Source organism: Stylophora pistillata, chromosome 1 (assembly GCF_964205215.1).
Source record: "Stylophora pistillata chromosome 1, jaStyPist1.2, whole genome shotgun sequence".
Lineage (NCBI taxonomy): Eukaryota > Metazoa > Cnidaria > Anthozoa > Scleractinia > Pocilloporidae > Stylophora > Stylophora pistillata.
Window position 1 is genome coordinate 20,066,161 of NC_142519.1, and position 16,413 is coordinate 20,082,573.

Sequence of the window (16,413 nt, forward strand, 5' to 3'; positions counted from 1 at the left end):
CTATTACCATTGCTAACATGTGGAGACTAGCAGCATTAACAAATTAGCAACACAACATTTAGGATAAGAAAGCAACACGTTACTTTGAAGTTTATTCAAGACAAATCAATTGCATACAAGCCTGACTTTACACATATTTTAGCCCTTAAAGCATTTGCTTTATGATTCAGAAGCTTTCTCACACTGAATGAAAAAAACTAAATTTCAATACACAACGCATCACTGCACAGTTGTTGCATTGTAGGAGAAAAGTTCACTGTAAAATCCTCAAGCTTCCATGTCCAGACCCAGACCAATTTTGTGTCCACCTTGATTGAGATTCTTGGTGTCAATCAGTGAGGACAGAGTGAGCTTGATTCCATCACGAAGACGCTGGGTGTAGGCTGCACCCACTTGGCTGTTGTTGTTCACCTTAGCCTTTGAATGGGACAGAAAGTTAAAACTTGCTTTAAAAAAGTTCCACCAAACATGTGAGATATAGCCCCCTTAAAGTAATCAAGGTGTATCACCATGTCAAGCTATAAGGGAAAGGTTTTGGGGGATTTTAGCAGTCAAAAGAGTATGTTTCTAAGGGTGTGACTCTTCGTTTCAGTGCTGCCAAATTGTGCAGTAGTTTAAAAGTTTACCTACCCTAAAAGATGCATCTTTGTCTACATCATACTTGCAACCAACTTGGAATGAAGTACTACTGCTACTAGATGCCCAGTTAAGTTCTGCAGCAGCCTCAAGGTTGCTGCTAAGCTGAAAAAATGTTTGTGATTATCAAATTAGATTTTAAGGCCTCTTAAACTTTTTGTTAAGAGCTACACGTAAAAAAGATAATATACTTCTTGTGAAGGGCTGGGAATAGAGCTGTCTTTTTGTTGACTTTTCTATACTTTAAAAACTTGTTGTAGTTCCCTGACTTAAGTTTTTCATTTAAATATTCAAGATGCTACTTAGTAAACCAAATATACTTTTTTTTTGAGTTGTTTCATTTATTTTGCACAAAAAAGCATGCAATGTTTTGCAAATCATTAACTCCCAACCACTAGAAAAAATAAAATATTCTGAAGGGATTCTTTATAAGGTGATGAAGGCTCAGCCTTTCAATTAATAACAGCTAGTTGAATGCTTTGTAGTGAAAACCCAAAAAATAACACTACAAGCATAAACTTACCTTGTGATAAATTGATCCAGTAAATCTAGAAGCATCATTCCTGTAAACAAAAGATAATCAAATAACCTTATCAGATTCATAAAAGCGTTTGATCTTTCCTTATCAGATAAATCCTGGAGAAGTCCTGCCCTTTCATGATCCCATGTAACAGTGAATAACTTTACTTACACTGAGGAGTGAATGTGAAAGTCACCTCCTCGGTAACCAAAGGAAAAGTTGTTACCAATAAGTTTGGACTTGGCAGTGTCATAAGCAGCCTGATAGCCAGCCACCCAGCCTTCGTATCTGGAACCAAAAAAAAAAAAAAAAATTACATAAACAGTCATATGTATGTACTTCCTGGATAACAAAATCAAGTTCCAAAATCCTACTTTGGCAGTTCAAAACCTTTGATGGTTGATGGTCAATTGCAGTCAAATTGTTTCTGGGGTTCTAGCTAGATTTTGACCTCAAGATTACACAACTTTGAACACAAAGGCCATCAAAAATTTTTTTCAATAAAAGCTTTGTGGAGAAATATTACCCTACAACTGCAGATGCTTGAACAGTTGGTCCAGCAAAGTCAAAGTCAACATCACCAGTGCCATGGAAATAATCCTGCTTGTAAGCACTCTTTATCTTGGCAGATTTCTTCCTAAATGTCCATCAAGTTGCAATTAAAATGGCAATGAAACAGGTAAGTTGACATTGAATCCACATATAAATAAGTAACTAGCTTTGCTAGAAGATCATGCATGTGTGGCTTGATCTTTTTCTATTCTTAAAAAGTTTTAAGAACCAAATTGATATTTATTGTCCTTTGTGTTATACTGTGATCATGAAGACATGGTAAAAGACAATCAAATTGGACCTGGATGGTCACTGAGCACATTTTATACTTTGGTCACTGAGCACATTTTATCTTGGCTGCGTATTGTAATATTTTTTTTTTCTCTTTAATTGATGGAATTTTTTCCTTTTGTATATACACTGTTGAGGTTATAAATTTTGTAAATAGTGCATAACAATAAACTGTATCTGTATGTGTATCTGATGAAAAACCAAGAGAGATAATGAACTTCAACAAACCATTATTAGCTTGTTGACCTTCTCCTTTGATTTAAAGTCAAAAGCATGGTACAGCTAAACCATTTCAGGGTAAATGTTAATCAAATCACCCAATGTGGTTCTATAAAAATCCATAACTACAAGTACCACATGAAAGTTTAATAGATTCTGTAGAGGAATGTAGTCTTCAGAGTGGGTACACATAAAGGTTTACAATTATAGCCACAATGAAAGACAACAGTGCACAGTACTACAATCACCCGGTGTTAGGTGCAAAGCTTGTGTCAAATTCCAATTTGAGTCCTTTGGCTATCTGTTACAAAAAGAATAAAAAAAAATAATAGCTTATCCTATCAATACTCAGAGCTAACGTAACATGCATCATGACATATAGCCACATGATTAGAGAATTGCCAAATCAAATTCTCTACCAGAACAGAGGTATTACAAGCCATAGGATAAATCAGTGCTTGAAACTGAAAGTACCTGATCTTCTACTGTAATTTGTGAGGTCAGGAAATTGTCTGTTGTCCACTTCTCAGCCAAGGTAACACCTGTTGAATGCAAAACATTCTTTAATGAGAACATAGAGCAGATCAACTTAACAACATATGACATATGACCTCTGGCATGACATTAAGAATCACTCTCAAGTTACTAATAACCATCTGTTAGACTTGAGCCCATTTCTCTAACCCAGTTGAATCTACACTTACTTCACAAATTTAGCTAAATCTTTTCTAAGAGTCACATGAAGGTTTTCTTAGCCTGCTGTTAGGTGCTCTAACAGTTAGCTTACCATAATCAGCATATTTGTACTTTGTTTCCAAACTACCGAACACCTTTCCGGTGTCATTGTTAGATGAACCAGAAGTTATAAATTCCTAAAAAAACCAAACAGTGTATCAGCAAGTACATGTAGAGAAAACACTTTGCAACTATAGTAACAGTCGATAACTTTACAAGAGCTTAGGTTAGGTTAAAATTCAACTACATGCATATAGCTGCAATTTTCTTACCACATTGTTTTTTGTTTTTGTCTTTAAGTCAAGCTTGACTGATCCAAATCCTGAAACACAGAGTAACAGAAATTTGATGAATTTACAATAAAGCATGCTTTACAGAAGGTGACCAGCTAACTCATGTGACAATTTCCAACTTCCTTTTTACTTGACTATGTCTTACCATATCCTTTTCCAAAAACATCTCTAGACTCTTTACCAAGGTCATCATACTTTGGTGGAACAGACATTTTCTACGAAGTTAGATAAAAATAGGGAGACATCTTAAAATAAAAATTATATGCAACTGTTGATAAAGCTCTTGACAGTAAGATTAATCACTGCAACACTGCATACTAAGGAACAGGTGGAACTGTGATTCTATTTGTGATTACCAGGTAAGTCAATGGAAATTTTACTCCCTTAGTGTTTTTCCCTTAACCCATTGACACTTATGTGTAACACGTGCCGACGAAAAGTCAAAATTTTGGAGAAACCAAGAAGGCAAACACAATGCGCAGTAAATTTTTAAAAATAAGCTTTTCCGAAAAACAAGCTCCAGTGAAAGAGGACTAAGTAAAGAACTTATTTCCGGCGAAAAAACCGATAGGTGCATATTACGTTTTAACTCAAAAATCAAGATGAAAGATATAAAATCGCTAAATATTTTCGCATGTGTGAAAATAGGCATGTGGATCATATTTCAAAAGGGAATATGCAAATTTGTCCGTGAGTGAAGAGATCTCAAGTTTCATGGAATCTATCAATAGGAAGCAAGACTAAAATGGCCAAGAAATATTTCGGGACGTCAGATTTATTCAAAACAGTTTTTGATTTACTGTTATAAGCGAAAAACGTACGAATTTCTTACGTGTAAAAAGCCCACGCGGTAAAATTCATCATGCTTAGATCGTTGTTTACTTGCGTTCATGGCCAGAAATTGCGCAGCGTTATGCTGAAAATTCTGAAAAAACTTCGATTTGAGGCAAAATCTTGTATTAAACTATACTTTTTGAACACATTGTTACTCAAACATAATATTTACCGGGCCATCGAATCGTCAAATTGTCGCCAGGCCCTGCTTGAAGTCCGAAAGTTCGGTTTTCACTTTACGTCCATAATTCGCATCGCCTTAGAGAATCGTAGTGTCGTTGACTTGAGAGCTTATTCTGTCACTTTTAAGACCTGGATATCCATTCTTTTCCAAGTAGAGTATTCTATAGCATTGTTACTTTACATTCTGAATTCCACAAGGTCTAACTCGATCGCAAATGAACGAAAAATCCGACCTGAAAATTTTGAGGGTCGGCCGCGTGGACGCCATATTTTCAAATTTGATCATTTAGTGAAGACGCATAGAGTAATGCCCCTCTAGTACCCCCTAAAGTCGAAAAAATATATGCGCAAACAACGGATTCTGATTGGCTTATTGATCTCCAAACTATAGAGGAAGTTTGGGGACAAAATTCCTCTTAGTATGGGAGGTAGGGGGGAAAGCGTTCTCGCGCGAGGCGATCGCGAAGTTCGGGCGGTTACGGTATGAACTCGTTTTTATTGGCTGTAGCTAAGAAACCTTATTCCCCTGGGTATTCAAATATGTCTGAACGTGACCTGCATAAATTAACCTTTCATTTGATGCTAAGTTCATCATTCTGCGATTCGTGTGTGATTTTTCGTGAATTTTTGAAAATTGCGTTCGGTATTTTAGTATGGCTTCCCACAGGTTTGACGATACTTCATGTTCTTCTGATGAAGAAGAAGAAATCTTTCCTGGTTTTACTCTCGAAGAAGTGGCTGAAATTCGACAGGAACGGCAGAGAAGGCAACAAGAAAACTCTCTCCGAGATGTTGATCGAGAAATCGAGGAAATCTTCAATTTTGGCGAGCACGAAGGGGGAACAAACTCTGATGTCGAAATTTTTGGCAACGAAGAAGAAGAAGAACAAGATGATGAAGAAGATAGTGACGACGAAGATATGCCTTCCGTTGGGGTTCAATGGTCAAACACATCGAGTGAAATTGAAATCGAAGAGTTTACCATTCCTCATGGCCCAACGAAAGATCTCGGCGAGGGTGCAACACCGAAAGATTTCTTTAATCTTTTCATCGACGATGGTTACCTAGATGAAGTTGTTCGATGCACTGTGGCCTACGCTCGTTCGAAAGGAGACGCAACATTTGTCACGACTCGGGCTGAAATTTCTGCCTATCTCGGGCTCAACATTTTAATGGAGATTCATCGCCTTCCTCACATGGATATGTTTTGGGACTCTGACAAATTTATCGGCGTAGAAGGGTTTAAAAAAACAATCCCCAAGCAAAGGTTTAAAACTCTTGGCAAGTTTCTTCATTTGATCGACCCAAGAGAAGAAGATCCAACCGACGTTCTCTGCAAAGTTCGCTCTCTGGTCGCTCTTCTGGAACGCAGATTCATGGAAGCATTCATTCCGGGGAAAAATATAAGCATTGACGAAGGTCTGGTCAAGTTCAATGGGAGGCTTTCATTCAAGCAATATATGCCTATGAAGCCGGATAAATTCGGAATTAAAGTTTGGATGCTCGCTGACGCCAACAACTTCTACGTGCCGCGTTTCCAAATTTACCTCGGAAAAAATCGCACCAACAGTGAACTGTTTCAACGAAAGGGTTTGGGGTACTATGTCGTTTGGACACTCGGTGAACCATATTTAGACAATCACCGACATTTTTATTTCGATAATTTTTTTACCTCGGCTGATTTGATGCAAGATTTGGAGTCGAGGGGTACGTACGCTTGTGGCACTGTACGCACAAATAGGAGAGACTATCCTGCCGACCTAAAGCGAGCCAAGTTAGTTCGTGGGGAGATCAGAACCCGTCAGTGCGGAAATTTGGTGGCCACAATGTGGAGAGACAAACGTGTTGTATCTCTTCTGTCGACGAACACTCCTCCGGAACCTGAAATCCACGCTGTTCAGCAGGTTGTGCGAGGAAGAAGAAAGCGAGTTGTGCCCGCAGACTCGATGAAGAAGCCAGATGTGGTTACCGTGTACAATGCAGGTATGAATGGGGTCGATGTAAACGATCAATACCGCAGCTACTATCCTCCAGGGTCAGTTTCTCGAAAGTGGTGGAAGTATTTGCTTTGGTTTTTCTTTAATTTGTCCATCGTTAATGGGTACATTTTGGAAAAAGTAGCTGGCAAGAAGGTGCGAAGTCAACTGGCATTCCGGCGTGAACTGGCGAGGCTCCTCATAGCTGGTTACAATGGATACAAACGGCCCTCCACATCAGGCAAGCGGGCTATCCAAACTCTCTCAAGTGAAGAAAACGTGAACGGACACTTTCTCAGAAAGTTGCAAGGCAGAAAGAAAGCATGCGCCATGTGCTCAAAAGATGGGAGAAAACGAACTGATGGACGCACCTTCGAAACATCTTATGCTTGTGAGCAATGCGGTGTTGCCTTATGTCGACAAATGCGTGGTGAACTCTCCTGCTTTTCTAAATGGCATGGAGGAAATTAACTCTCAAAAACACTCAACCTTTGTTCTTAAATTGTATTGTAGTTTTCTTTTTTTTTTCGTTCTTTAGAGCGCTGTATTAGGCTGTAAAGCCCAATTTCATTTCACCTTCGCTTCGCGAGTCACGAACTGGTCAAAGATAAAAACAACTTTCTTTGTTAGTATAATTCATGCATTGTTCGTAATCTTCCAGTTGAAAGGGTTCTACTCAATTGATAGTTATTTCATTCTTCAATAGTTCCATATCACAATTTTCTGCCAGGTCTGTGCAGGCTTAACTTGTAACTTGTAGTTTTTTTACCTCGTGACGTTCATTGATGGCCATTTTGTTTGCATTTCTGCCGAGTTAAGAGCAGGAATTTAGACTTACTGTGGTTTTAGATACTTTCATTCATTTGGAGGTAGTAGGTAGTACAGTGATGGTCACTTTGTTTACTTGATGTCCATACTTTAATATATTTTTTTTTAAAAAGCAGAACATACATCTGCAGGATTTAAGTAGTTTAAGTAATTCTTTATTGTATTGGCAATCATGTTTTAAAGTTTCACTGCTGAAGATTAAAACTAAGACATGAAATGGTAAATTTGTTTGGACCATGTCATATTTTTTAATTCGACAGCCATTTTGTCTGGATTTTCAGGGGTGGTCTGGGCTGAGGGCTTTGGACCTTAATGGGTTAAAACAGGTTGTAAAAATTCCAAAAAGGTTGAACTATTGTGTGATCACACAATCCCTGAGAAAACAAGTGGTATACACTCCATGCAGAATAAATAATCCACAGAGCAGTTTTCAGCAACAACTCAATGCCTAGTTCACCCAAATATTGAGAATTTATGGCACTGACCAATCAGAGTTAACAAGCATTAAACATTCCCCGCTACACTCCATTACTTTCAAATAAATTTACCCAACTTCTTTGTAAGACAAAACAGTATCATCAGTCCCTCATATACCTTTCACCAAAGGCTTTTACTTGAACACTTCACAAAGACCTGTAAAACTTAACTCTACTTTCACATTCCAATTGGTACTCATAATTTAAAAGACTGGTTTTCAATACCAGATTCTAAAAAATTGGGCAAGCTTTTTTGGAATTGCTATAGGAAATTTACCCCGCTACTTCTATTTACCAGATCCAACATAAGCCAAAGCAAGCTTGGGTCTCATATTTTGCAAGTTCTCTCAACTTAATGCAATCAATTACAATTGAACTATCATATTTATTCATCAATGGCTATGAATATATGAAAATCATATATTACTCGTGTAAAGGACGACTTTTTATGACTAAAAAATCAGCTAATTTTGACTTTGACTTCAGTGCATTGAGATAAAAATCATTACATTGGAAAACGACCCAGTAAACCTCCGCCTATTTGAAGTTTTATATAATGAAAAACAAACCTACCCTTAACTCCCGAGAAAACTCTGTTTTGCTTTCAAGTAAAGAGTCCATCTCATCCACAATCCTGTAGTTCAAACACGTGTACAAAACTAATTGCATTTTCTACTTTCCTTAATTGTGTGCAATAGTGCCAACGTAACTATGTCAGTTACGTTTAATAGAAATTCAATATTTTCCTGGGATATCACGAAGTCCCTATTTCTACCCTTAATAAATCTCCCCAAGAATAAAGTGAAAGGTTGAGATGCCACCTATGCACTTAATCATGAGCCAAAGCATCCATGTACAATAACACTGATGAGCTTGTAGGGTTAGGAATGAGAATATAGTGAAAAAAGAAAAAAAAAAAAAAAAAGGATAACATAGCCATCCTATCTTGAAATTGTCAAAGGAAATCTAATTCTCGTTAAAAAAAGTTAACAGAGATTGATAAGATTTTGCAAAACGTGCTTAATGCCTCACAATGTTCGATTTGCAATACAATCAAATCGTAATTTGCATTTTGAAAGAGTAGAATTAAAAGAGGAAATGAAATAATTTCGTACATTTTTCATTCATGCATGCTTGAATAATATAAGGCGATCGACGCGTAATCCATTCGAAATACCAATACAATATGTATCTGCGAAATCGCCGGTTGAGCGAGTAGATTTGAGCATTCATAGGAAGCACAAATGCTCAATTGCTGATTACGATATGTACACTTTGTAATCGGGAATCTTCAAAGTAAGGTCGAGTGATGATGAAAGATTAGGGTGAGTATTGCAACGACAATCGTCAACTCCCTTGAATACAGTTCTGAGCAGGCGTCTTCTCGTCAATATTTTGCTTTAAAGGTTACTTTTCGTGGGGCAAGACGGTAACAGTTAAAAAGATAGTTGGGAAAAGATATCACTAGCTCAGACTAAAGTCTTGGAGAACAGTAAGCAAGTTTTTTTGTCGCCCAACCGAGGTATCAAGCATGAATCATCAAAAAACTTTTGGATTGGCCACGCGCAACATGTGTCTTAGGTGATATTCCAAGGGCGCGACGATTTCATCAAAAATACCAGTTTTTCACCTTTCACACGTTCAAAATCAATAATACTGTGTTGGATCAATTTTACTACCATGATATGTGAACGATACACTCAAATAAAGCTAAAAATCTTACCTCCCGGCGGATGCAGTATAGCCCTCAATTCGCTCTTTCTGCTTCGCTTGGCAGTTTGTGTGGAAGTGGCGTGGGGAGCTTGAAACTAAAATGCAGGGGCAGGGTGGTGTAACCATCACTAACTGTACCAATCTAAAGAAGGAAAGAACGTGAGGAAGTAAGGTAAACAGACGAGCAGATAAACAGACCAAGATAAAGAAAGTCGTGTTCATTCCTTTCATCTTAGTCAGCAGACTTGAGACAGTTATATTAGTGAAACTCAAATCGCTACGTTTTGCGGCTTTCGGCTTTACATGGCTTTGGAAATTTTGCGCTGAAATGCGTGACTTTCAAGGAGCTGTCCATCTCTTATTTGATGAAGAGGGCAAAGCGCATCCTCGGAGACCCAGGGGCAGTGAGTCGATTTCAAGTTAAGGGCAGAAGAGCCCCTGGGGACATTGTCTTACAAGACTAGTTCCAAACGGTCGCAGTCGTTCTGGTATCTGATTGGTGCCAGAAAATCTTTGTGTTTTTCTGCCCAATCAGAGGGAAGTGTCGTTTGGAGTCCTTTCGTGTGTTTTAACACGCACATATTCATCAAGCTCTGTTGCTCACTATGTTTGTATCGGCCGTGCGACGAAGCTTTGCGCGAGGTGAAAAGTTTCAGTCTCAGCAAAACAATGTGAGAGAAATCGATCAGATTGTCCGCGAAATCTTACCGGAAATTATACTGAATACTTTCGCAGGTATCACAAGAGAACGAGTTTAAAAGTTTGCGAGGTTCGTATAAAACATAATGGTTGCAAGCATTGATTTGTCGCTTTAAACGTTAGATGAGATGTAAGCCTAAATCTTTCAAGATTTTTTTGTTTCATTTGCTGTCACTGAAACTTTTCCAATCCCGTGAAGCTATTTCGTCGCACGGGCCACGCAGGTATGTCGAGCAACTGGCGCTTACGCATTTTTTTGTGCACGCCCGGCAAAAATCTAATCTAATCTTCGCTTGAAAAATTAAAAAGAAAAGCTAAACGTGGAAACTTTTGTTTATTAGACGTGGGTAGATAACCCTGTACTAAGCTGACATTTGCAATAAAGCAAGCTCGCCCTTTCCATCCAATATTTCTTTGTCTTTGGTTTTGTTTTCCCCAATGAAAGCAGAATCGATTCCCAATGATCAAAGGTAATTAACTTGGTCTTCAACAATCGACAAAAGAGGTGAAGTGACAATGACCAAGGGACTAGAAGAGAATCCGTGGCCTTTCGAGCTCAAGAATTTGAACACTCAACGCAGCAGTTGAAAGATTAACTTTCTTCAAACCCCTTCGGTAACTGTCCGAAAACATATCTCCTTTCCACGATGTTCTCGATGATTAGTTTTTGTTCAGATTTTAATTAGCTAACCGGAAACACAGCTAAGCTTTCTTTAAGCGCTTGCTGGTGGTCGTCCATGTACTGAACGTTCTCTGCAAGTTTGGCCATATTTTAAAGACTTTACTACAAAGCAACGATTAGAATTTGGCGCGCACAGAAAGCTAAGTAAGCGTAAGCGCCAGTTGCTTGACATACCTGCGTGGCCCGTGCGACGAAATAACTTCACGGGATTGGAAAAGTTTCAATCACAACAAATTGTACAAAAAATCTAAAAATAGCTTACATCTCATCTAACGTTTAAAGCGACATATCAATGCCTGCAACCATTATGTTTTATACGAACCTCGCAAACTTTTAAACACGTTCTCTTGTGATACCTGCGAAAGTATTCAGTATAATTTCCGGTAAGATTTCGCGGACAATCTGATCGATTTCTCTTACATTGTGTGTTGAGACTGAAACTTTTCACCTCGCGCAAAGCTTCGTCGCACGGCCGATACAAACATAGCGTGCAACAGAGTTTGTTGTATATGTGCGTGTTAAAACACACGAAAGGACTCCAAACGACACTTCCCTCTGATTGGGCAGAAAAACACAAAGATTTTCTGGCACCAATCAGATGCCAGAACGACTGCGACCGTTTGGAACTAGTCTTGTAAGACAATCTCCCCAGGGGCTCTTCTGCCCTTAACTTGAAATCGACTCACTGCCCCTGTGTCTCCGAGGATGGGCAAAGCGCTGACTCCCGCAAGACGCTCTTACTCGCGCTTAGTCCTAAAAATTGGCAAGTTAAACATGATGATCAGTTCCTAAAACCAAATCGCCTTTGTACCTACGGAACTATCTTGTTATTACTAGAAAGTTATAAAAAATCATTCCAGGAATAAATTCCTTCGAACGGAGAGTATATTTTACATCAGTAATTGCGTGACAGTGGGACACGCGACAACCTGTTGAACTCCTAATTACCTTGTTGCTTAGCAACAGCGTCTAAGGTCAGCTGGAGGCCACAGACATTCAGAAACAATCATAAAATGGTGGAAAAGACGAGCGTCTTGTCTTGGAGAGGTTCCGACAAATACTACAACCCGTACATTGGCCGTGGCGAGGTACTTTTCACAGGTAAAATCACTCAAAGTTATGACTACAAGTGATTCAACGGATTCTTCAGCCGTACAGGGTGTCTCTTACAGCCACACGTGTTTACTTTACTTACCAAACGCATACTTTCCTTTATCTTCGAATTAAGTCAAGCTCACAAAGCCTTGGCAGTTAAACCCTGTAAAGGTTTTGAAGTGTAAAGATAGGAGAGAAATATAGATGCAGCTGCAGATGGTGGAGATAAACTGATCGACCTAACGAAGGAATGTGGACTGACCGGTGTCCCATTCCAAAAATAGCACTCCAGAATTCTTCTCTCCTCTCGTAAATTTACCTAGTTTAGTGATGTTACGATGCATTTTCAGTGGTGTCTTTGCACTACTTGCATCCGATATCTCGTATGTTGTGTTCTTTGTTTCATAAGGGGCCGTGTTAAAATGTTCTAAATAATTTATGTTTGACTCATGGTAACCTTTCTGCGCGGCTGGATTCATCATACATCTGTTGGATTTTTTAGTCATCAAGACCAAATTATGTTCCACTGCCATGGTGAAGTAACTGAAATTTTTTGTCTTTATTCGAAAGGTCCTGATGGCATCAGAGACCACGACACAACAGTCCTCGATCCCAATACTTATGTGGGAATAGGAACGATGTCTCCCGAGGGAACTAGTGATCTGAACTATCTATGGAGACCCTCCAAGGTAAAGGGTTACAACCTTCATCTAACGGTTTGGGTGGATAAATTAGCGAAAAAAGAATTCTGATTAATATCTGCTGTTTCAGAAACTATTCAATACAAATTCCATAGGGTTGGGGGAGAGGACAATAGGCCACCCTGTGGGAGGTTGGGAAAATATTAACTGCATCAATAATTAATATCCTATTTTGTCACCAATTTGTGATTTTTGACATTTCCTTTGAGAAATGGAGGGAGGAGGTGTTTCCAAGGTACACTGATTAGAAAGGGGAAAGTTATTTGTTGAAATTATCTGTAATTTAAATTTAATAGTCCCTTTCTAATAATTGCCATGTTGTTTCACTGTAGGGCTGTACCCATCCTCTGCCCAAGTCTGCTAAGGTAACTCAGTTTAGTGTGAAACAAGTATATATGGAAAATATAGTACTGAAGTAAGAAACAGAAATTTTGGTACCATAGATATAGCAATTTCAACATCACTTGAACCAAATTATCCCTAATGTCAGGATTTGTACAATCTCAAGGGTACTACCAAATGTGGCTTACACCAGCACCTTCCCCCATAATTTGCAGGATTCTTCTTCTCTGTAATGTAGTGAAAGATGCACAATCCCTTATGCATATTGATGTATCAAGGGTTTAGAAATGATAGTTTATTATCCTTGCAATCTTTGAAAAAAAAAGTCACTTAATATATCTATCTAGCCTACTTAGTCATAACAGGTTTCTTTATTTTCTTGTAAGGTTGGAGAAATTGGGTGGGGTCTACAGTTTTACAAAGACCGTCACCATTTGAGAAGTGGTCACCAAATCAAGGTAATGAAACTTTCTCACATCCAAATGAACTTGCTTTTATGAAATTTTATTCAGACAACATCTATGCATTCATTTTTTAGTATCCTTTCCCTGCACTGTCACATATTTCTCAATTAAGACTAACTCTTTAACCTTTTCTCCTTTGCATTTATTTGACAGCATGGTGAATTTAGACAAGCTACAGAGGACAGACATACTCACCTTTATCAAAATCCTTGGTACATTTTGTGATCAATAGTATACACAGCACGTTCAAACATCATTCATGACTTAATCAAAATTCCACATCTTTTAAATTCCATATTTAATTTAACTGCAACTTATCAATAAATTATATCTGTTCTGTTGTGAGTCACACATTTTATTAAGTACTATGAAATGTTTGTAGGTATGCAGGACCAAATGATAAACAACCAGATGAAGCTGGTCAAGGTTAGTCTTAATAATGTTGGTGACTGATGGTCATTATAAAATAGATAGTTAATTTCAAGTATCTTTGGATAAAAATAATAACTTTACAATACTGGTAACTGATATTACACAGATAATCAGGTTCCGCTGTGCAGTCGGAGTGAACGGCACATGACACCTGTTGGCAGATACAGTTCAAGGTCCTTCAGGTCCCTTACACCAACTCCTCAGAGATTTCGACTCTCTGAGGCCCAGAGACAAACAACACCTAGGTCCCATTCAGCAGGTCCTAGAACTCGGTCTGGTACTTTGTCCAGTTCCACGTCGTAAGTTTTGTTTCACATTTCATTATTGATGGCCATGGATGAGTCAGGGAGAGAAGATTAATCATGGCACCAGACAGAAGAGAGCTAGAGAAAGTGCCCACATTGTTGTCATAAGATTGTGATGACTTGTTTACCAACAATTTTACATGGACTTTTAGGAAGATAGTTATCAATTTCCAAGCTATGGTGGCAGCTTGCACAATCCTTTAATGTCTCATTTTTCTTAGTCACTGCAAGTAATGTTTTATCACAAACTGCCATGTGGCACACAAGCAGAGATGCCAGATAATACTGCACCATAGATATCTTACATAACACACGACACTATAGATCAGCTAGTCTTATATTTTTAAATAAAGTTCATGCTACAAATGTACATCTGCCAGTGTATGACCAACCCCAGTCCAAAGTTAATGGTCATTCATTTTAATATTTTGAGATATGAACATAGTAAATTATGGCCTAATGCACTTCAACAGAGCCCTCTGCACCTCAGTGGTAGGGCATCAGAGCATGGAAAGTGACAGCCTGGGGTTCAATTCAACATGAGGACTCAGAACTTTTGTTTGAACACCACCCATGACAAGACAAAAACCATACTTCTTTGATTTATTTTAACTTCAGGCACTCTTACTGTAGATGATTGACTTGTCAGTAGCTTCGGTTAGTTTCAAAAGTTAAGGAAGTGAGAAGAGTTATGAGTCAGTAATGTAAAGAGCTTATAATTTGCAAATGGGTTGCTTACAATTGTTTAACTCAGGCAACAAGACGTGTAGTATCTGAGAAATTATACAACCAAGCCCCCTCTTCCCCTAGCTTTTGAGTTGTCAGTGAATCAAAGCCTCAGTACCTTTTTAAAGGGGGTCTCAAAGTATTGGCAATACTTTAATTTTACTGTTTTCAGGCTTTATTTGGAAGAAATGCAACATCCAGTTGAAGGAGGACTGTCAAACCTTAAATACAAAGACAGAGTCTAGAATTAAAAGAATTTTCTCTTTTTGTGGCAGACTTCAAAGCTAGATGGCAGAGAAAGACCTCTAAAGACAGCAAAAAAGAGAGAGAGAAAGAAGGAAAACATGTCAGGATGTTTGGAAATATAGGCATCAAAAAGCAACAGTGTGACTGTTTTTGAGCATTGCATTTCTTTTTCTTGAGACAAATTGTGTATGTCCTAGTGCAATCTTGTGTTGTCAACACATGCACAAAGACAAATTCAAGAAAAAAAGATTTGACAGTTCAAAATGAAGAAATTGATTTTGAGCTGTAAGAGGATGTTTGATATTTTATAAATTTGGATAAAAATAACAAAGTGAAATATTTAACAATTAATTTATTTTGCATTTGAACCTTCTGATTAATAAAACAACTGAAAAAATTTGTCAGAAAGGCAAGTGGACTCTCTCTGTTCTTATGTTTCCATTCTCACGCAAGTTTTGTTTTGGGTTGTCATTTTTAAAATCATGGTTACTGCAGAGGTGCACTTCAGAAAATGAGAAGATTTGAAGCAGATAGGTTAGATTTCTAGCCAGAAGGCCATTCCTTCCAAATTTCCATCCCATATTTCAATGGCAAGAAGTGACAGAGTATTGCAACTTTCCTCTGGGCAGGACACCAGTCTATCACAGGGTTACAGGGAGTAAGTTTCTAAAAGAAACTGTAATTCTATGTGGGTGGGAGTAACATGGTAATTTTTGTTTTATCAACTGAGTTGATAAAGTATATTGGCCATCGTAAAGAGTTTCAAGGCTGACATTTCAAGCAATAGCCTTTCGTCAGAGCCAAGGGTTAACACTCAAAACATCAGTTTGAAACTGTTAATGGTGGCCAATTTACTTTATCAACTCAGTTGATAAAACCAAAATTACATCACAGGATAACCCCTGCATTCCATCAGGTTTCCCTAACAGTTAGTAGATAAATATTTTTCTACTTGAGAGGAGAAAAGCACTGAGAATTCTTGTCCACAAAAACAACACAATAACCTACATGAATTTTACTCCAGAGTACCAACAAGGCCAATACATCTCCTTCAATTAAAACAACCTTTCATTCCTCCAAGGGTGCCAACAATAATAATAATGCTGACAACAACAATCCATCAACATTATAAAATTAATTTGTTTGATATTTCATTGATTTGGATGAAAATAATACCAACATCCTGGTGTTAAACATTTCCTGCTGAATATCTGTGATGAATCTCTTTGGTTGAAAAAGAGAGAAAAAATCTGCGAGCAGTGCAGACTTGAAAACTCACCATGTCACACCCTCGAAAAAACTAGACAGATTAATGGTAATTACCTCAGATATTTTGTCTCTTTAGTGTAAAGAAACAAAACTGGACACTAGAAGCAAGGCCAAAAACAACTGAAGTTTACTTAACTCCAACAGTAAATCAACATTGCTGTCCTACGATTAGACTACAGGTAACAAAAGGCAATCA

At 38.1% G+C, this 16,413-nt stretch overlaps 2 protein-coding genes across 7 annotated transcripts; one reads left to right on the forward strand and one right to left on the reverse strand.

The window, feature by feature from the left end:
- Positions 1 to 64: 64 nt before the first annotated feature.
- LOC111340195 (non-selective voltage-gated ion channel VDAC2) lies at positions 65 to 9,340 on the reverse strand. 2 transcript variants are annotated; one of them, XM_022946990.2, is made up of 12 exons: positions 9,267 to 9,340; positions 8,117 to 8,177; positions 3,392 to 3,461; positions 3,226 to 3,275; positions 3,006 to 3,090; positions 2,693 to 2,760; positions 2,467 to 2,519; positions 1,683 to 1,793; positions 1,328 to 1,444; positions 1,160 to 1,199; positions 631 to 741; positions 65 to 417 (listed from the first exon to the last, which is right to left on the reverse strand). In XM_022946990.2, exons 2-12 carry the CDS (start codon positions 8,162 to 8,164, stop codon positions 268 to 270), a joined length of 903 nt encoding a protein of 300 aa, XP_022802725.2. In that variant the 5' UTR covers positions 8,165 to 8,177; positions 9,267 to 9,340; the 3' UTR covers positions 65 to 267. The 2 variants fall into 2 exon arrangements, with proteins under 2 accessions (XP_022802725.2, XP_022802726.1); XM_022946991.2 differs by lacking the exon at positions 8,117 to 8,177 and having other exon boundaries at positions 9,267 to 9,337.
- LOC111340198 (protein SPMIP2) lies at positions 8,694 to 15,361 on the forward strand. Of its 5 annotated transcripts, none has more exons than XM_088742965.1 (9): positions 8,696 to 8,868; positions 11,598 to 11,738; positions 12,303 to 12,421; positions 12,766 to 12,798; positions 13,162 to 13,233; positions 13,393 to 13,451; positions 13,622 to 13,665; positions 13,778 to 13,970; positions 14,875 to 15,361. In XM_088742965.1, exons 2-9 carry the CDS (start codon positions 11,651 to 11,653, stop codon positions 14,945 to 14,947), a joined length of 681 nt encoding a protein of 226 aa, XP_088599091.1. In that variant the 5' UTR covers positions 8,696 to 8,868; positions 11,598 to 11,650; the 3' UTR covers positions 14,948 to 15,361. The 5 variants fall into 5 exon arrangements, with proteins under 5 accessions (XP_088599100.1, XP_088599091.1, XP_088599083.1 ...); XM_088742957.1 differs by lacking the exon at positions 8,696 to 8,868 and adding an exon at positions 9,339 to 9,428; XM_022946992.2 differs by lacking the exon at positions 8,696 to 8,868 and adding an exon at positions 9,339 to 9,428 and having other exon boundaries at positions 14,978 to 15,361.
- The last annotated feature ends 1,052 nt before the right edge of the window (positions 15,362 to 16,413 follow it).

What these genes read in the sequence shown, in the direction of transcription:
- LOC111340198 (XM_088742965.1), top strand. Translation starts at nt 11,651, where the DNA reads ATGGTGGAAAAGACGAGCGTCTTGTCTTGGAGAGGTTCCGACAAATAC. An exon ending in GAAGTGGTCACCAAATCAAG is followed by an intron (nt 13,234 to 13,392) that starts GTAATGAAACTT and finishes TTTATTTGACAG; the next exon opens with CATGGTGAATTTAGACAAGC. An exon ending in ACCAGATGAAGCTGGTCAAG is followed by an intron (nt 13,666 to 13,777) that starts GTTAGTCTTAAT and finishes GATATTACACAG; the next exon opens with ATAATCAGGTTCCGCTGTGC.
- LOC111340195 (XM_022946990.2), bottom strand. Translation starts at nt 8,164, where the DNA reads ATGGACTCTTTACTTGAAAGCAAAACAGAGTTTTCTCGGGAGTTAAGG. An exon ending in AAATTACAGTAGAAGATCAG is followed by an intron (nt 2,520 to 2,692) that starts GTACTTTCAGTT and finishes TTTTTGTAACAG; the next exon opens with ATAGCCAAAGGACTCAAATT. An exon ending in TTTCACATTCACTCCTCAGT is followed by an intron (nt 1,200 to 1,327) that starts GTAAGTAAAGTT and finishes TTTTGTTTACAG; the next exon opens with GAATGATGCTTCTAGATTTA.